Consider the following 21,302-nt stretch of genomic DNA (forward strand, 5'->3'; position numbering starts at 1 on the left):
ATACAAGGTTTTTTGTAGTGTAGTTTAATGCCTCCTTTTGATATTTCCTGATTTAATGATGCCTGCATTTGCTCTCAATTCGTTTTAATTTGTTTAGTACTTGCCAGAAAGGGAGCTGGAACTGCACAAATATTCCCTGCTTTGGAGCATGTACAATATATGGGAGTGGCCACTACATTACATTTGATAGCAAGCACTACAACTTTGATGGTAACTGTGAATATGTTGCTGTCCAGGTAAGGCTTCTTATAGCGGAATTTTCTCAAAAATAGGAAAAGTGATGCACAGGCGGAAAAAATGGTGAGGAAGCCATCAACTTCACAGGCGACTTTCCCAATTGTATTGTTTGCCACATAGCCAAAAGAAAATGAAGGGACGGGTCCCATGACATCGCCGGTAACTATATTTTTAAAAGATCGGGGCTAAAAAAAAAATAGAACCCCCCTCCACGAAACATCCCCACCTCAGAGGACATCCACCCATGCAAAACCCTGTCTATGCAACACCCCACTGTCACTGCCCCCTGGCACTGCACAGGCACTGTGTCTTGGCATGTGCTTGGGCACCCTCTCCGCCCTGGCAGATGCATGCACCAGCATATCTCCATTGGATTCTTCTCACGGGGGACCTACCTCGATTCACATCAGCGCACCCTCACGCCAAAGGGAATGGACAATCTAACAGGGGGGACCATAAGGCTTAAAGGCCCGATAATTATATTTAAATTTATTCAAACGGAGCCGTCGGGATTCCCATTACATCACTGACGGAGGGCAGGGACAATCAGAATGGGGATTCCTGCCAGCATCAACCATGTTTTCAGACTCCTGTGGGATTTCTCGATCCCACTCCCCCGAAAAGGGAAAAAAAATTTAGAGTAGCCAATTCGTTTTTTTTTTACCAATTAAGGGGCAATTTAGCGTGGCCAATCCAGCTAACCAGCACATCTTTGGGTTGTGGGGGTGAAACCCACGCACATGGGGAGAATGTGCAAACTCCACACGGCCAGTGACCCAGGGCCGGGATTCAAACCCGGGTCCTCAGCACTGTAGTCCCCGTGCTAACCACTGCGCCACATGCTACCCCATCATTTTTGGAATAAGACAAATGCTCAAGTATGTCTAGATCATTTTCCTACTTCTTTCCATTGTGAGAAAACTCATAATTTCCCAGCCAAAGTGGTTGAAATCTGGCAAACTTAGGCATTGGGGGGTGAATTCACCTGTCACTGTATGACATTAGTGTTGGTCCCACAGGATCTGTATTGCTTTTAAGACAACCAGCTGCTTCAATAGTGCAATAACATGACTATTATTTATTACTTATGAAGGCAATCACATTATTTATTTATTTTCAGGATTACTGTGGGGATAGTCTTACCAATGGCACCTTCAGTTTAATTACAGAAAACGTTCCCTGTGGAACAACTGGAACAACATGTTCTAAATCAATCAAACTGTTCTTTGAGGTAGTTTCCATGAGTTATACAATTTCTTATTGACATTTAATGCATTTCAGACTCATTCTATTTACATTTGTTTATGCTGAATCCCTGTTATATCTTGCTCCAGGATTTTGAACTGAAGCTCGCTGAAGGAAAACATGAAATAATACAGCAAAATGAGAACAAAAAGGTCCCTTTCACTATCCGCATTCTTGGCCTTTATCTGACTTTGGAAGCTAACAATGGGTTGATTCTGATATGGGACAAAAAGACTAGTGTTTTTATTAAGTTGAGCCCTTCTTACCAGGTATGAGTAAATGTATCCACAATCAAGTCATTATCGTCCTCAAATAGTTTGAAACATTAGTAGATTTACCTGTGTTTTTAGAATAAAATTAAATGAACTTATTTTAACAAATGGGTGATTATTACTCTGTGATTTCAGGGTAATATTTGTGGCTTGTGTGGTAATTTTGATGGAAACGCGAACAATGACTTCATGTTGAGAAGCAAGTCTGTTGTTACAGATGTAATTGAGTTTGGAAATTCTTGGAAACTAACCACTAATTGCCCAGATGCTGTGGCTGATGATGACCCTTGTACTAAGAAACCACATCGCAGAAGCTGGGCACAGAAGCAGTGCTCCATAATTACAAGTGGCATCTTTGCAAATTGTCACAAAATGGTTGTACCACTTTCTCATATTTTAATATCCTCATTTGCTATATTTCTTTTTAAATACTACTAAAGTTAATAATCTGTTTCATCAATAGGTTGACCCAAAACCGTTTTATGATGCTTGTGTCCATGATTCCTGCTCTTGTGACAGTGGTGGAGATTGCGAGTGTTTTTGCATGGCGGTACATTCCTATTCTTTCGCCTGCAAAGAAACTGGGATATGCATTAACTGGAGGACTCCTGACATCTGTCGTACGTATCTTGCAGTTTTAACACAAAGTGTTCAAACGCTAAAGATTTAATGGATACCGGAGGACTGTATGTATTCTTTTCGCAGCTCTTGTTTGACTATAGCATAAACTGGTTGTTTAAAAGCCTTCAATCGTTAATGGTCCTAGCTTAAATGTCAGTATTGGATCCATGATATTTGTGGTCAGATCTAGAAGCATTTGGTGCCCATAAATGTCCATTTCCTAAAAAATGACATTGCAGCAAGAGTATAAAGTTAATCCCAAACAAAAAAGTAGCAAAAATACAAATATTTCCAAGAGTTGCAGATGAATAATTGAATTCTCTAAATTGTATACTTCTTTAAAACAAGTTTCAGAACAACCTCAAAAAAAATAATCCCAGGAATGAATTACTTTTGTATTACTTTAACCAATTCTCAAATGCCGGTTTGTTTTGGATCTCTTCTCGTAATTATATATGCATATTTATTATCATAAACAACAAATTAAGGAAAGAAAATAAATATTGATGAATCACCAGCAAATACAATCAGCATAAAGATGCTCAAGGATGACTAGTGAATGTAAAGATAGAAAAGATATGGGGCGAAATTCTCCGTTATCGGCGGAAACTCCGCCGATCGGCGCAAAAAACGGCGCAAATCCCACTTGCGTCACGTCATAAAAATGGGCCGATAGTCTGCGGCCCGAAATGGGCTAGCAGCGACGTAACGGGATCCGCGCTTGCGCAGTGGTTCACGCCGTGCAGCGTCATACGCGCTGCACGGCGTGACGGCTCATAAGGCCGCGCAGCTCCCCCCCCACCCGACCGGAACAGCCGACCGCAACACCCGACTTGATGGCTGGCCGTCGCTCAGCCCCGAGGTTCGAGTCACGCGATGTGGAGGCGCTCCTGGATGCGGTGGAGCAGAGGAGGGACGCCCTGTATCCCGGGCACGGCCGCAGAGTTGCCCCACGCCACAGCCGGCGTCTGTGGAGGGAGGTGGCAGAGGCCGTCACCGCTGTGGCCCTGACACCACGGACAGGCACCCAGTGCCACAAGAAGGTGAACGACCTCGTCAGAGCAGGCAGGGTGAGCGTCCCCCATATCCCCCATATCCCCTCTCCCCCAAATCCCCCCCTCCCCCATATCCCCCATATCCCCCCTCCCCCATATCCCCCATATTCCCCCCTCCCCCATATCCCCCCCTCCCCCATATCCCCCATATTCCCCCCTCCCCCATATCCCCCCCTCCCACATATCCACCCTCCCCCATATCCCCCCTCCCCCATATCCCCCATATCCCCCCTCCCCCATATCCCCCATATTCCCCCCTCCCCCATATCCCCCCCTCCCCCATATCCCCCATATTCCCCCCTCCCCCATATCCCCATATCCCCCCTCCCCCATATCCCCCCTCCCCCATATCCCCCCCTCCCACATATCCACCCTCCCCCATATCCCCCCTCCCCCATATCCCCCATATCCCCCCTCCCCCATATCCCCCATATTCCCCCCTCCCCCATATCCCCCCCTCCCCCATATCCCCCATATTCCCCCCTCCCCCATATCCCCATATCCCCCCTCCCCCATATTCCCCCCTCCCCCATATCCCCCCTCCCCCATATCCCCCCTCCCCCATATCCCCCATATCCCCAAGTGAATCCAGCCCTAACCTTAACCTCTGCAATGCACGCGCAACCGATGGCGTGCATTCATATACCTGCCTAACACTGTTGCCTTTTACCCCTGCCACCACCCCCCCCCCCCCCCCCCCAGGAGAAGCGCGCACACAACAATAGGGAGCATGTGAGGACTGGAGGAGGGCCCGCTGATGAGAGGCCACTGACCGTACACGAGGAAAGGGCCCTGGAACTGGCTGGCGGACCTGACGACCGGGAGGTTGCTGATGCAGAGGTCGGGGCCCCACGAGCAAGTGAGCCACCAACAGCCCGTCCCCATATCCCCCCTCCCCTATATCCCCCTCTCCCGTATCACCTGATCACTGCCTGATGTCTAACCATGCATGCTTCATTGTGTATCGCAGGACCAAACGTCCAGGCACCCATCCCCGCAGATGCAGACCGCCCGCAGGATGCCCCTCGGAGACCACGGGAGACGGAGAGACCCGAACCCTCCAGCATGCGACGCCCGCAGGATGCCCCTCGGAGACCACGGGAGACGGAGAGACCCGAACCCTCCAGCATGCGACGCCCGCAGGATGCCCCTCGGAGACCACGGGAGACGGAGAGACCTGGAGCAACAGGGAGACGACACCCCCGTCACGTGCGGGAGCGACCACCCAGCGATGAGGGGGGCAGCCACAGGCCCCCGTCACATCCGAGCCAGGACACCACTACCCAGGACACCACTATCCAGGACACCCCTACCCGGGACACCACTACCCAGGACACCCCTACCCGGGACAGCACTACCCGGGACAGCACTACCCAGGACACCCCTACCCGGGAAGACGAAATACCGGACAGTGACTCAGAGTGGATGGGTGGAGACGAACCCCCACCCCAAAGTGCCATGGACTCAGAGTGGGACGAAGAGCACGACACAACGCCACTGCTGTCACCAACACCCTCCACCATCGCAGAAACACTCACCACGGTTGGGCACTTTAGTGATGAGGCGTCTGGTACACTCACTGGTGCGCACAACACAGCCGTCCCGGTACAGCAGGTGGAGGTAGGAGCAGCAGAGGGACCGGGCGGTCGGAGGGCAGCCCAGGCCAAGCGAACATCTGCCGCCCAGATGGATCCCGGGTTCCTGCAGTTACCACACCCACACATAGATCCGATGCAACCACCGACACGGAGACGAGCGAATAGGGTGACGGGTGGCTTGCGGCGGCTGCGGTCGCAGGTGGAGGAGTCCACCCGCGTCCAGGAGCTGGGAGTGGTCCCGGTCATGCGTGCCACCCAGGCTGACACCGCACGGGTGGCGTCCGCGGTGGAGGCAATGGGTGCGACGGTGTCAGACATGGGGAACGGTTTGCGAGGCCTGGGGCCTTCCGTGCAGGCGGCGTCTGTGGCCCAGGAAATGGCTGCCCTCTCACAGGAGGCCATGAGCCAGTGCCAGCGCCAGATGGCAGAGGCGCTCAACGCCATAGCCCAGTCTCAGCAGGCCATGGCCCAGTCTCAGCAGGCCATAGCCCAGTCTCTGCAGGCCATGGCCCAGTCTCTGCAGGCCATGGCCCAGTCTCAGCAGGCCATCGCTGAGGGCATCGGCGCCAGTGGCCATGTGCGAGCTGGCGTCGCACTGTCGCAGACAGGGTTCGACAACCCCCTGGGCTCCATGGCTGCAAACCTGCAGACCCCTGTCGATACCAGCACGGGCCTCCAGGACTGGCAGCGCCAGATGTCGGGGGCGCGTCGGATGGCCAGTCCGTTCGCATCCCCCACCCATGTAGAGGCCTGGGGGCCATCGGGCACCCCGAGGGAGGAGGAGGTGGTGTGGTCCATCCCGGCTCCCTCTGTAGGGGAGGTCCCGGTACACCGCGACACCTCGGACTCCCCCCCTTCCGTCCCAGGTGCATCGGGTGGGCAACGGGCAGGACAGGCTGGCAGCTCGCCATCCCAGTCGCCCGGGCCGCAGCCTGGCCCATCTAGGCCAGGACGCCCCAGGAAACGGCCGCCAAAGGGATCCAGTGTCAGAGGGCAGGAATCACAGGAGTCCACCTCCAGTTCTGCTGTACCGTCTGGGGAACCACGTAGACGTAGTCAAAGGGCCCGTAAGGCCAAACAATTAGACACTGAGTAAGTTGGCACGGGTGCAGGGCACAGATGAGTTTTAGGCGCTAGGGCACGTGCATGAACTCCTTTGGTTATTAAAGTCAATGTTACACCTACCGAAGCTGCCTTTATGCTCTGTCCAAAGTGTGCGGGGGTGTCATGTACGTTGAGCGCAAGTGTGTGTGTGAGGGGTGGTCTTACCTCAGCCCCAGGTGAGTCTGCCCCCTTCCCCCTGGGCCGCCATCAACATCCCCCGGGCAGAGGACGGGACCGTGCGCTGCAGTATCACAGCCGCATGCAGGGATGGTCCGGGTGGATGGTGGTACTGTGGCCATGGGTCAGACATAGTCCAACGATGTAGAGCCAGGAGCTCATCGGAGGCGGGCTGTCATCATTCTCCATGGCCTGCGATAGACACGCGTCCACCCGCAACTGGGTGAGCCCGGCCCGTTGTGCCGCCGGTGGATCGGCAATTGGGAGTGGGGGGGTGGTGTGCATGCGGGTGGGGTGTGTGGGGTTGGGGAGGGGGGTGATGGTGCTGGGTGGATGGATGGGTGGGGGGTGTGGGTGGTCGGCTGTTGTCATGGTGTGCGGTCTGTGGCCATACTACCCGATTCCCACGCCCATCTAGTCAGTGAAGCGGGCGTCTATCAGTCTGTCCCGTGCCCGCTGGGCCAGCCGGTAACGGTGGACAGCCACCCGTCTGTGTCTACCCCGTCTGCCCTGACCATTGCCCCCATCCCCCTCATCTGGGGAGGACTGGGCCTCTTCCTGCTGCTCCTCCACTCCGCCCTCCTCTGCCTGCGGCACATCGCCCCTCTGCTGGGCTATGTTGTGCAGGACGCAGCACACCACAATGATGCGGCCGACCCTATCTGACCGATACTGGAGGGCGCCCCCAGAGAGGTCCAGGCACCTGAAACGCATCTTCAGCACGCCAAAGCACCTCTCGATCACTCCCCTTGTCGCTACATGGGCATCATTGTAGCGGTTCTCCGCCTCATTGCGTGGCCTCCGTATAGGCGTCATCAGCCACGATCGCAATGGGTAGCCCCTGTCGCCCAGCAACCAGCCCCTCAGCCGGGGATGGCGTCCCTCGTACATGCCGGGGATGGATGACCGCGACAACACGAATGAGTCGTGTACACTGCCTGGGTAACGGGCGCAGACGTGCAGGATCATCATGCGGTGGTCGCAGACCACCTGTACGTTCATCGAATAGGTCCCCTTCCTATTAGTGAACACGGCCCTGTTATCTGCAGGTGGCCGCACGGCGACGTGCATCCCATCGATCGCGCCCTGGACCATGGGGAACCCGGCAATGGCAGAGAAGCCCACGGCCCGGGCATCTTGGCTGGCCCGGTCCACGGGGAAGCGGATGTAGCGGTGCGCCATGGCATAAAGGGCATCTGTCACTGCCCGGATGCACCGATGCACCGATGTCTGCGATATGCCGGACAGGTCCCCACTCGGTGCCTGGAATGACCCCGTTGCATAAAAGTTCAGGGCCACCGTAACCTTGACGGACACGGGGAGAGGGTGTCCCCCGCCAGTGCCACGCGGTGACAGGTGTGCCAGCAGGTGGCAGATGTGTGCCACGGTTTCCCGGCTCATCCGGAGTCTCCTCCTGCATTCCCGGTCCGTGAGGTCCTGGTATGACTGCCGGGGCCGGTACACACGGGGCGCCCTCGGGTGCCTCCGTTGCCGTGGGGCCGCGACGTCCTCCTCCCCCTCCTCGTCCTGTCGGTCAGGTGTCCCTCCAGCCTGGGCGGCTGCCGCCTGCCCCTCTGCGGCAGCCTGCGCCGCCTCTCTGGCACGCTCCTCCTCCTCCTCCTCCTCCTCCTCCTCCTCATCCAGGGCAACATAGACATGAGCGGCTGCCACCACGGCGGCCAACATCGCTGGATGATCTGAAAACATGACGACCTGGTGGGGGGGAGGGGAACGACGACATGTCATCATTGCCCATATCCCCTCCTCCCCCCAGCCAGGTGGCATGGACCGCATGGGTCCAACTGTTGGAGGCTGGCACCTGGCCAGGTGGACCAACTCATTTGCCCTCCCATCACCCACCCCGGCACGGACCCCCCCCCCCAACCTCCACCCCGGCACGGACCCCCTCCACAACCCCCAACCTCCACCCCAGCACGGACCCCCCCCCCCCAACCTCCACCCCGGCACGGACCCCCTCCACAACCCCCAACCTCCACCCCGGCACGGACCCCCTCCACAACCCCCAACCTCCACCCCGGCACGGACCCCCTCCACAACCTCCACCCCGGCACGGACCCCCTCCACAACCCCCAACCTCCACCCCGGCACGGACCCCCCCCCCCAACCTCCACCCCGGCACGGACCCCCTCCACAACCCCCAACCTCCACCCCGGCACGGACCCCCTCCACAACCTCCACCCCGGCACGGACCCCCTCCCCAACCCCCAACCTCCACCCCAGCACGGACCCCCCCCCCCCAACCTCCACCCCGGCACGGACCCCCTCCACAACCCCCAACCTCCACCCCGGCACGGACCCCCTCCCGGCACTCCCCCGGAGCCCAGCCTACTCTAACCACCCCCCCCCCCCCCGCCGCACACACACACAAGCCGAGACACACCTCTTCTCAGGCAATCAGTCTGCGGCCACGCCATTTCCTGCCCAGAGCCAACCCCCCAGGCCGTCACTCACCTCCTCGCTGGTCGGCGTGAGCCTGGAGCACCGGGTCACGCCGATGAAAAGGAGGTTTGATTGACGTCGACGTGAACGGTCATCACGTCGACGGGACTTCGGCCCATCCGGAAGGGAGAATATCGGCAGGCCGAAAATCGGCTGCCTTGCGCAGGCCCGTGACATTCTCCGCGGCAGCGGCGCCATTAACGCCCCGCCGACTTTTCTCCCTTCGGAGACTTCGGCGGGGGCGGGGGCGGGATTCACGGCGGCCAACGGCCATTCTCCGACCCGGCGGGGGGTCGGAGAATGACGCCCATGATGAGGGATGGCCAGTAAATACCAACAATAGAAACATACTGCAGGATGTTTAGTGAATACAAGGAATAGATGGTGAGGAATGACAATTAAATAAATATAAATACTTTGACTGTAGTTTTTAAGAGGATATAACTAGTAGAATAGATAAGGATAAACCAGTGGATGTGGTGATTTTGATTTTCAGAGAGCTTTGGATAAAGTCCCACAAAAGAGATTAGTGTACAAGAATAAAGCGCATGGGATTGGGGGTAATACATTGGCATGTATTGAGAATTGGTTGACAGCCAGGAAATAGAGAGTGGGAATAAATTGATCTTTTTCAAAGGGGCAGGTGGGGTCCCACAGGGATCAGTGCTTGGGCCCCAGCTATTCGCAATCTAAATCAATGATTTGGATGAAGCAACCAAAGTAATGTTTCTTAGTTTGTTGAAGACATGGAACCTGGTGAGAATGTGAATGGTGAAGAGGATGTAAAGGGGTTTCAAAGTGATTTAGACAAATTGAGTGAGTGAGAAAATGCGCGACAGATGCAGCATAACGTGCATAAATGTGAAGTTATCCATTTTGGTAGGAAAACACAGAATGGCAGAGTATTATTTAAATGGTGATGGATTAGGAAATATTGATGTACAAAGGGACCTGGGTGTACTAGTATGCCAGTCACTGAAAGCAACATGCAGGTACAGCAAACAGTTAGAAAGGCAAATTGTATGTTGGCGTTCATTGCAAGCAACTTGAGTAGAGGAGCAAGGATCTCTTACTGCAGCTGTGCAAAGCCTTGGTGAGACCACACCAGGGCATTGTGTGCAGGTTTTGTCTCCTGGGGCGGGATTCTCCGGTCCCCCAGCCGCGTGTTCCTTACCATGCGCCGTTCACTGATGGCAGGATTCTATCTTCCCGTCGCTAGTCAATGGGATTTCTGCTGTCAACTGGCAGCCCGAAAAATGAATCTTTAAAAAAAATTTTATATATAAATTTAGAGTACCCAATTCATTTTTGCCAATTAAGGGGCAATTTAGCATGGCCAATCCACCTAGCCTGCACATTTTTGGGTTGTGGGGGCGAAACCCACGCAAGCACGGGGAGAATGTGCAAACTCCACACGGACAGTGACCGAAAAGTGAATCTTGACGACCGGAGAATTCCAGCCTTGATCTAAGAAAATATATACTTGCTACTGAGGGAGTGCAGCGAATGTTCACAAGACTAATACCTGGGATGGTAGGATATTGTCGTAAGAGGAGACATTGGGTCAACTGAGCCTGTATTCACTGGAATTTAGAAGAATGAGAGGGGATCTAATTGAAACGTATAAAATTCTGACGGGGCTGGACAGACTGGATACACGGAGGATGTTACTTCCGCTGGCTGAGGGGTCTAGAACCAGGGGTCACGGTCTCAGGATATGGGATAGGCTATTTAGGACTGGGATGAGAAGAAACGTCTTCACTTAGAGGGTGGTGCACCTGTGAAATTCTCAACCTCAGGCTGTGGAGGCCAAGTCACTGAATATATTTAAGAAGGAACCAGATCGATTTCTAGGTGTCAAGGAGTATGGGAAGAGCGCGAGCGTATGGCACTGAGATGGGGGATCAGTCATAATCATTTTGAATGGTGGAGCAGGCACGAAGGCCAAATGGCTACTCCTGCTCCTATTTTCTATGTTTCTAAAGGCATAGGGTTGGATTCTCCAACAATGGGGCTATGCCCCACTCCAGCATCAAAATGCGGGCGTTTCACTCTGGACTTTCCTGAAGAAAATCCAGAGTGATTCTCCTACCTGAAGGGGGCTAGCAGGGCCCCAGAGTACTCTACGGAGTCCTGCACTTTGAGCCGGAAGTCGCCGCATGTGCATGGTGACGCCCTTCGGCGGCCGCCCCATGCGACATGGCGGACTCACACCGCTGACCAGCCCCGAAAATATAGGGCCCCCCCCCCGAGATCGCGCACAGCAGCGGATCGGTGGCGCCCGATCGCTAGCCTGGCCACCGTGAGCCCCCCCGCCCCCCCCCCCCCCGTGAATGTTCCCCCCGCCCCCCTCACGAGGGCGGCCGCTGACTGACTCCGCAGCCGCCACTGGCCGTTCCCGTCAGGCAAAATGTGGTTAGAACCACGGCGTCGGAAATCAGCCAGTTTTCATCGGAAAATCGCCGCGGAGGCCTCTGTCAATGGCCCCCTACCCGCGCCGTATTGACATCACGTGCGCGATTCACGGCGATTCTCCGGATTTTGGCGCCGATTGCGATTTCAGCGTGGAGGCATGAGAATCCCGCCCATGAAGTGTGATATAAGAAGATATTTGGTAATTAAGGGAAGGAAAGAAAATACTAAAGGAGGAATAAAATGTAAGAGCGATAGAAAGAATAGTCAGATAGCAGAATTATGAAGTATCTGGTAAACCTTTAAAATCAAGTAGCAGATAATGAATATCTATTTCCTGCTGTTTCAGCCATGTACTGCAGTTTCTACAACCCTGCTCCTGAAATGTGTGAATGGCACTATTACCCTTGTGGATTACACAGCTTCCAAACTTGCCTAAACCCAAACCGCAATGACACGTTTCAGTTGGAAGGTAAGTACCTCTTTGACTTTCGTAAAACTTACATGCAGTATAGAAATACCATGCTGCTTTGTTGATCCTGTCAACAACAGCAATAACAACTTTTATTTACATGGTGTCCTCAATGCAGGAAAATATCCCAAGTGTAGCAATATATTTTCCAATCTAATTGCGGTTTGCAAGTGAAAGTAAAGACCTGCTGTCAAGTACCATGCAGCTGTAGATTGCTGCAGACCTCCACCAACAGGTGGGAAAAGTAAGTCATAGAAACTAATTTCCCTGCACTAATATCAGTCCTTATAGAAGTAACAGTGCACAGTCTGGCACAAATATAGGCCAGAAATGTCCTCCAACCTGCTCTCCTGTTACATGCGTAAATTATGTCCCTGCCACTCTTCTGATCAAGTAATGCTGGTGGAAGGAGGTAACCATGAGCAACCACAACACCATTATCAAGCTGTACATTTTATTGCCTGACTTACATGTAGGGCGACGAGAATCCCGTTTCCTGATTCTCGAGAGATTTTGGGCCCATGTCACTGTTTATACTGATGGCTCAAACGGGCTCAAAATCGCTCCCAAAGCCTTCAAGCTCATTTTCAGATTTTCTGCTATCATCCAGAAAATGTGTCTGCTGGTCATGCAAATCATGAAATTGTGTGTTTGCGAACTATTGATATGCACAGCCAACAGGCTAGATTTGCTGCCAGCAGCTAGAACTCAGAAAGTTACTTTCGAATCTTACCTGAGTTTTAACTATTTGCTAATTTTTGGACTCAGTTTATAGAGCTTGAATTCATACTGGAGCGGATTTCAAATGAGGGGCGCAGGTCAAACCAGAAATGCACATGTTGTCCTCAATCTCAGGTCTTACATATTTAAACTTCTCGACTTAATTCACATGCTTACTTCCTGCCCGGAATGAGAATGAAGAGGTATGGAGCCAGTTGAAAATGAGAAATAAATGGTAGACAGGACATTTTGAGAAAGTCGCACAAGAGAGAAATGCAAGTTGTTGCTGTTGTTGAGCATTCTGGGATAGTGAGTATTAAGACCCAGGAAGCCGAACGGTAGAGTGAAGTCTCTTTATTTAGGGTCACGAAATGTTTGCCTATGACAGCAAATATATATACAGTGTAAAGTCCAGTTGGGACAACTAACATGCCCGTCCATGTCCGGGCCAGCTTATTAACTGTGTTCTTATGAGCCCCAGCTGGTCGGGCCTCCGCCCACTAGCGGGGAAGCTCATATTTCACAAGTCCCACGGGAAAATCAATCAGGGTATCTTGGGCCTCATGGGGGTTATTACACCCAAATCTGCAAGTTGTCCCTCTGCAACCATCTAAGGAGACCTTCTGGGCCGCTTTGCATGTGATAGTGCTTCTGTCAGTGGTGGGTCTGGGACAGGTGGTGTATAGCGGTTTGTAGACTGTCTTTTCCGAGATGATCTCTGGAGGGATACTGCTGGGGGTGAGGATCCGGACACGACATCGTCTGTGAGTGCGGACGCTTCATTTTCCATCCCTGACCCTGAGTCGTCATCATCTTGACGATCCATGCTTTGGACCATGGTAGGTTGTATTTCTTGGCTAAGGAGTGGTCCATGAGGCGGTGGAGGTACCGGCGTCCCTGACCGGGCAACCTCTGAGGCAAGCTCCCGTCTTGTAAGATGGTCGATGTGCTTATGCAAGGTCTTCCCTTGGGACTTGACCTTGTATGATATGGGCCCTTTTTTCTCCAGCACATTCCTCGGGAGCCAAAGGGCACCGACTCCAAAATTCAGGACATAAATAGTGACCCTTGGTTGAAAACCTCTCCCCGGCGTCCTGTGGTCATGACCCTTCCCATGCGTATCTTGTTGCAGCTTGACTTTTCTGCCGAAACTTAGGAAAGTCAGGCTTAAAAGAATTTAGAGGCGCTAGCCCATCAGCAGTTGTTCTGGTGCTACCCCAGTTGTGACATGCGGCATGGTCTGGTAATGAAAAAGAAACTTTGCCAGGCGCATATCCAGGGAGCCCATGGTCTGCTTCCGCATGCCCTGTTTAAATCCTCTGCCAAACCATTTGAGGACTGGTGGTACGGGGTGATCCGGATATGGCTTATCCCATGTGTACGTACAAATATGGAGAACCTGAGACTTCTGGTGTGGCAGCATGAAGTAACGACCACGTCGCGGGTGGCTCCACGCAAGCTCTGGCATTTTGGGCTTATCTGCCCAATCAGTGAGGAATTTATTCAATCGGACTTGACCGTCTGGCAGAACAATCAGATGAAAAGCGTGCAGTGTCGAAATTGACATCAAAGAGGGGCAGAGGGTTGAAATTACAAATGTCGAGCCCGAACCCAGTGAAGCTAAGAGTGACGTTTGACTCAAAAGATTTCTCTTTCGAAACTCCCGAACAGGTTGAGGACTTTATCAGAGATCGTGTGATCTGGACCCAGCTTAAGGGATGTGCGCGGAGATTGGACTGTTGGGGCGTTAATATTTTACTGATTTATTCTTCATGTTCATGTTGTTAGGAATTGAGTTGGATTAATGGTGGAATTGTTTGGATGGGGTTGTTTCCTCTGTTATTTTTTTTAAAGATTATCCTTCTTTATTGGTTTAATGGTTTTGGGGGATTGGGGGAGTCTTTCCTCAGTTTAAGGTTTTTGTTCATTATGGGTGGCAAGAGGATCAGCAGGAGAGACAAGCTTGGGGCAGAAATGAAGGCGATGGTTAAGGAATAGTTAAGAGACATGGGGTTGAGTGGTCACCTCATTAACATTAGAAAGTAAGCTGGTTACCAGAAGTCAAGTGGGGGATGGGGCTGTGACTTATCGGGCCAAAGCTCAATAGGTCTAAAAGGGAATGGGGAAGAGGGGGGGCAAGGAGTTAGAAGAGGCGACAGACTGTCTGTTGACTTGGGGGGGTAGAAACTGATAGTGACCAGTTACCTTCTTCTGCTTCACCAATTAGGTGGGATGGGTCGCCACCTTTGGTGGGCCTGCAGCTTGGAAATCATCGTCGTAGCTATGGGGACAGCATGGTGGCTCAGTGGTTAGCACTGCTGCCTCACAGCTCCAGGACCCTGGGCTCAATTCCAGCCTTGGGTGACCGTCTGTGTGGAGTATACACTTTTCTCCCCGTGTCTGCGTGGGTTTCCTCCGGGTGCTCCGGTTTCCTCCCACAGTCCAAAGATGTGCAGGTTAGGTGGATTGGCCATGCTAACCTTCCCTTAGTGTCCAAAAAGGTTAGGTAGGGTGACTGGGTTATGGTGATACGGTGGAGGTGTGGGCTTGAGTGGGGCGCCCTTTCAAAGGGTTTGATGGGCCGATTGGCCTCCTTACAATAATTTTGCAGTGGTAATGACTGACTCGAAGCTGGGGAGGTGGATGCGGGTAAGCAACTCCCAACAAGTGTGGTCCCCTGGAATGTGCGGGGCCTGGAGGCCCAATCAAAAGAGCGTGGGTTTTTGCTCATTTAAAGAATTTGGGAGTGATGTGACATTCCTCCACATTCCCCGCGCATGGGCAGTGGAGGGGGTCTCTTCCACCTCTGCCATAGTGGAGACCATGGCGAAGGCGGAAGGAAAAGAGTGCCCCCACGGCACAGGCCCGCCCGCGGATCGGTGGGCCCCGATCGCGGGCCAGGCCACCGTGGGGGCACCCCCCGGGGCCAGATCGCCCCGCGCCCCCCCCAGGACCCCGGAGCCCGCCCGCGCAGCCTTGTCCCGCCGGGAAGTGAGGTGGTTTGATTCTCGCCGGCGGGACAGGCATTCCAGCAGCGGGAGGCCGGAGAATCGCCGGGGGGGGGGGCCCGCCAACTGGCGCGGCGTGATTCCCACCCCCGCCGAATATCCGGGGCCGGGGAATTCGGCAACCGGCGGGGGCGGGATTCAGGCCAGCCCCAGGCGATTCTCCGACCCAGCGGGGGGTCGGCGAATCCAGCCCAAGAAGTCTAATGATGGCCATGAAACCATTGTCGATTTTTTAAAAAGCCCATCTGGTTCATTAATACCTTTTTGGGAAGGAAATCTGCCACTTTTACCTGGTCTGGCCTAAATGTGACTCTGGACCCACAGTAATGCCTACATAACTGAAATAATTTTTTAAAACTAGAAGTAGCCATCGCTTTTTAATGTCTCACTCTCAGCGGTGGTTTAAAATTGACTCAGTGACTTTGCTCACAGTGGCATGTTGCACAAAACCAACAACTGTACCTGATTGCTAGCAGGTAAAGTGTGTAACCTTGGACCAACAGTCAATGAAATTGTAAAGAATAGAACAGTAACATGAATGTCACTTCAGGTGTACTGATATGCAATGAGATTTACTCAAAATCCAATAGAAAACAAGCTTAAACAACAACTTGCAATTAGTTAATCCGAAATAATTTGGGTTCATTTGGTTAACAGTGGCTATTTAGTTATTTGTTCAAAAACCTGAAAAAAAGCTTTCTTTCTTGTCTTTGTGTTGAATTTGTTCCTTAGGATGTTATCCCAAATGTCCAGCAGATAAACCCCTCTACGATGAACATTCTAAGAAGTGCGTTGACACGTGTGGCTGCTATGCTGAAAATGGGACACATTATGACATTAATGATACAGTTGTAGCCATCAACAACTGTGAAAAATGGTAGATATTGATCTTTTCAAAAAATGTTTTTATTGAACTTTTTGTGGGATACAAAACAAGAATAAGCATGGACAAACAGAGGATAAAGAAATCTATTTACACGTCGGTCGGTTTCAACTATTTACATACATTCATCGTCGTTCTTCTTGCATTATTTGCAGTGGTGGTGACAGTTTCCCGTTTTTTGATCCCCATTGGTTATTTGGTTCTGGCTGTTTCCCTTGCTCCCCGCCCCCCCCCCCCCCCCACCCCCTTCTATCCTTTCCCCCCCCTCCCCAACTGGGTCATTTATTTGTGCTTGTATCCAGCACCTGTTACACTGGTGTGGCACAGCTTCCCATGCTTCTTTGTTGGGCATGGTTGGGTTCCATATCCGCTGTTCTGTTCTTTGACTTCTTAGTTGTTGGCTCAAGTAGATCTTGGAACAACCAAGTGAATAGCTCCGACGATTTGTGGAAGCCCGCCTACGACCCGCGGATGGCGAATTTAATTTTCTCCGTTTTGAGAAATTCCGATAAGTCGGGCAGCCAGTCTGCAGTTTTGGTTGGTGCTGCTGACCTTCAGCTGAGCAGGATTCTGCAGTGGGTGATTAGGGAGGCAAAGGTAAGGGCATCGGCCCTCCTCCCCATGAATAGAACTGGCTGTTCTGATACCCCAAAGACCACCACTCTTTCACTCTTGGGCAAGGCTCCATCCTCACCCCCACCACTTTGGACATTGCCTCAAAGAAGGCTGTCCAAAACCCAACAGGTTTGGGGCAAGACCAGAACATGTGGGCATGGTTGGCCGGGCTTTCTTGGCACCGTTGGCATTTGTCCTCCACCTCCGGGAAGAACATGTTAACTTGGGTTCTGGTTAAGTGTGATCTGTGTGCCACTTTTAGCTGCAATAGACTTAGCCTTGGGCATGTGGAGGTGGAGTTGATCCTTCATCCCACTTCTTCCTCGTCTCATCCAGCTGGGTGTTGGCCTCCCTTAGCAGTCGCCCATATATTGCACTTTCAATAAGCTAATTATTAAATTGTACAGTGTACACTTTTTGCAATTGGCAGCTTGTCTCTAAGAAATCAGAACTGAAGATTTTAACTTCTCCAGTAAATAATGGGACTAGAGTTTTTAAACTGATTGCCGTGTGATATCTAATATCTAAAAATGCCCTCTTCACTTGTCGTTTTATTATAATGACATAAAGACACCAATCACTAATGAGGAATTGGATAAACACATTGTGGATTCATTTCTTGAGACTAGGCATGCGAGAACATATTTACAAAAATATAAGACTTGATGATACATCTGGAGCAGAGCAGTGGCTGCTCAAAAGCAAAAGTTAAAACTGGATCACATGATATACTTCCTTTCTAGTGATGTCATGCTGCAATCCATTGAAGGCATATTACAAAATCACCCCGACCATTCATCCAGGCTAACAGTTCAGTGCAGGACTGAAGTTCAAGTTTAAATATCCTGTGGCAATTTTTGAGCAGTGAGTTTTCTGGATGCCTTCACCAAAAAGGAGGAATCAGTCTGATTTTCAGGAATGCCTTTAAAGGGATGATTCCTGTCAGAAGCCCACACCTTGCACTCCTGGCCTGGCCACCTCCATTGTGGGAATAGACGTGACCTACTCCTCTGTAATTTTCATGGCATCAGACTAGGCTTTTAAAGAGTTGTTGTTCACGACCCCTCAGAGGAGTTGTGACCCCTAGTCAAAAGGTTCACCTCACACCCCCTATGTCAAGATCTGTCCTTCTGCTCCCGCACCCCCCCACCACCACCACAGCCCCAAGGCTCCTCACACTCCTTCTGCAAATATATGGACCTTCTATGCACATTGACCCACCATAAACTGTCTAGAATCAATAAACTGCAGTTATTGTGTAATGTGTGCAAAAAAAACGTTTTTTAAAAAGTAGTTCATTAATTTTTCTCCTGTGCTGAAATAAATGTAATTTCACTACAAGCTACTAAAAGTGTCAATCATTCAGACACATTTAAAAGATCAATAACAACCACAAACCCTTGAAACCATTTAATTTGTGAAAGCAACAATTGTAAAATTGATGGCAGAGATCAGAGAACCTAGTCTATTGATCAAACAATGTTTTCTCCGGGGCACAGGTATTTCAGTATGATAATTGTTGTATGGCCTCTAAGCTGGAGGGCCTTTGTGTTTTTATTTTAACTCGGAAAAATTTCCACAACAGGAAGGCAAGCTCTTTACATAGCCTATCTCTGCACTTGGAAGGCCCAGGGCCTGCCTCCAAACCTCTTCCGAGATTGGCTGGCCTAACTTAGCCCGCAACCGCTTCCCAGAGATGAAGATCTTTGTCTTTGTGGGCACTTTCTCCAAAGGCTGGCAGTCAAGTTGGGAATTTCCCGACTCACGAAACCTGCCTAAGTGAAGAAAGTCCAGGCCTGCATTTATTAGTTTAAAATGTTTTGGGACTTAGAAAGGATGTGGCAATGTGCCATGTAAGTTACAAATGCAAGATCTTCCATTCACTATCATGATGAGCTCTTATAAAACGTAAGATTTGTCTAAGGTTGCAAGTCTGTCCCCCGTGTAGAAGTCCCGAATCGCTAGCATCCCCTTGTCCTGTTTCCACTCTTAAAGATGGAGTCTAGCATGGCTGGTGGGCATCTGTGGTTACTGCAGATGGGGGCCATGATGGGCACCTCAGTTAAGCTGAAGTGTTGTCTCATCTGATTCCAGGTAAAACTACTACAGGGCTGGATGTGTACTTTGCCGGAGGGGATGGGAGCGCTGACGTGGCGAGGGCTCAGAGGGTCATTTCCGTGCAGGAGGACTCCTTCAACCTCACCCACTCCTTGCTCGGTTCCCTTACCCATCCCTTCACCCTCTCTGGTGTGACTGTTCTGTGGCAATATTGCAAGTTCGGAAGGGCCAAGCCCTTCTCTGCAGTGTTGTCTGAGGGATTCTTGGATCCCCCCCCCCCCCCCCCCACACACACACACACACACACACACACATACACACAATGCAAACATCATAATCATTTGTCTATTTTTTTGAAAAAGGCCTTGAGGATGAGGATCAGTATGGATTTAAACAGGAAGAGGATCCTTGGCAGTACGTTCATCTTGATCATCTGTACCCTTGCCCCAGGGAGAGCGGGAGTGCATCACATCTCTGTAGGTCCTTTTTAACATCCTCCGCCAGACTGGTCAGATTCCACTTGTGGAACTATGTCTAGTCGTGGGCTATCTGGATCCCCAGGTAACAGAATTTGTTTAGGACGTTTTTTGAATGGTAGACCTTCCAGCCCTGTCCCTCTCCCGTTCAGGTTCACTAGGAATACCTCACTTTTGCCCAGGTTGAGTTTGTAGCCCGGAAAGACCCTGAACTCTTCCAGGAGCTTCATGATTTCCTTCAAGCCGCTCTGAGGGTCCGAGATGTAGAGGAGCTGATCATCCACATAGAATGAGACTCTGTGCTCTCTGCCTCCGCTTCCAACCTCTCGCAGAGTGATTGCCAGCGGTTCAATTGCCAGGGCAAACAGGCAGGAACAGTGGGCATCCCTGCCTGGTGCCTCTGTGCAGCTGGACATATTCAGAGCTGGTGGTGTTAGTCCAACGCTCGCCTTGGGGGCGTTATAAAGGAGTTTCACCCACAAGGTGAACTACGTCCCTAGCCCAAACCGTTCCAGCACCTCATTGAGATATTTCCATTCGATTTTGTCGAAGGCCTTTTCTGCGTCCAGGGAGACGATCACCTCTGGTGTTCTCTCCCCGGATAGAGTCAATATCACATTCAGAAGTTGTCTGATGTTCGCAATTAGCTGTCTGTTCTGAAAAAGCCAGTCTGGTCCTCGGCGACTAACTCTGGTACACAGTTCTCCAGTCTCTTGGTCAGGACTTTAACCAGTATTTTCACATCTATATTCAGCAGCAAAATGGGTCTACATGACCCGCATTCCATTGGGTCTTTGTCTGTTTTGGTGTTTCCAGTCCTATTGGTGCTTCCAGCTCCCTCCGTCTATCATCCCCCACGAGTGGCATGTCCAGTCCGTCGTGGAACTGTTTAAACTCCGAGTCCTCTTCGAGAGGCTCGGAGGTGTTCAGTTCCCGGTAGAAGGCCTCAAATGCTTTGTTGACCTTTTTTGATTCTGCTCAGTCCGCCTCTGCTATCCTTTACCTGGGCTATCTTCCTCGTGGCTGCCTGCTTTCTAAAGCAGCTGGTGAGCCAACAGGCGGCTGGCCTTCTCTCCTTGTTCATAAAATGTCCCCCGTGTCTGGGGGAGTTGCTGCACTGCCTTCCTGGTAGATAGCAGGTTAAAGTCCGTTTGTAGCCTTTTCCTCTCTGCCAGAAGCTCTACTGTCGGGGCCTTGGAGTATTTTCTGTTGACCTCCAGGATGGAGTCAGTCAATTGTTGCCTGGTCGCCCTCTCTTCCCTTGTTTAAAATGGTGAACAGAGCACACCTAACCAGAACCCGAATGAGCAGGTTCTTCCCAGAGGTGGAGGACAAGTGTAAACGGTGCCAGGGAGGCCCGGCCACCACATGTTCTCGGCCTACCCCAGACTTCTGCGCAGCCTTCTTTGAGGCGATCTCCAAGGTTGTGGGGGTGACGGTAGAGCCATACTGAAAGTGGCAGTCTTCGGGATATTGGACCAGCCAGAACTTCATATGAGGAAGAGGGCCGACACCCTTGCTTTTGCTTCCTTAATCGCTCGCTGGAAAGTCCTACTCGGCTGGCGATCAGCAGCGCCACCCACAGCTGCAGACTGCCAGGCAGACCTGTTGGAATTTCTCCATCAGGAGACGATCAAGTAAGCTATTTGAGGGTCAGACGATGGCTTACACAAAGCATGGGCGCAATTCATCAGCCTGTTCCTAGACCTGTTCGAAGCCAATCACGGATATGAAGGGAGGGGGCACGGTGGGGGCGGGGGCAATAGGAACCACCAGGGCCACACAAAGCAAACAGGAACAAGGGGGTGGAGGGCGCAGCAAGGGAGGAACCCAAGGAAACACCAGATAAAAGATAAAAGGGGGGCCCTCAAAGCCATAAGAAAAAAAGC

The 21,302-nt window shown here is 51.7% G+C and overlaps 1 protein-coding gene across 1 annotated transcript in view; it reads left to right on the forward strand.

Annotated features, from left to right (window-relative positions):
• LOC140430262 (uncharacterized) overlaps positions 1-21,302 on the forward strand; it is a 210,357-nt gene that overhangs the window by 67,811 nt on the left and 121,244 nt on the right. Inside the window, exons 20-26 of the mRNA XM_072517687.1 lie at positions 98-236; positions 1,358-1,468; positions 1,572-1,751; positions 1,890-2,129; positions 2,218-2,374; positions 11,531-11,653; positions 16,114-16,258. Coding sequence (XP_072373788.1) covers positions 98-236; positions 1,358-1,468; positions 1,572-1,751; positions 1,890-2,129; positions 2,218-2,374; positions 11,531-11,653; positions 16,114-16,258 — 1,095 coding nt within the window. The remainder of the gene's footprint in view (positions 1-97; positions 237-1,357; positions 1,469-1,571; positions 1,752-1,889; positions 2,130-2,217; positions 2,375-11,530; positions 11,654-16,113; positions 16,259-21,302) is intronic.

Source organism: Scyliorhinus torazame, chromosome 10 (genome assembly GCF_047496885.1).
Source record: "Scyliorhinus torazame isolate Kashiwa2021f chromosome 10, sScyTor2.1, whole genome shotgun sequence".
Classification (NCBI taxonomy): domain Eukaryota; kingdom Metazoa; phylum Chordata; class Chondrichthyes; order Carcharhiniformes; family Scyliorhinidae; genus Scyliorhinus; species Scyliorhinus torazame.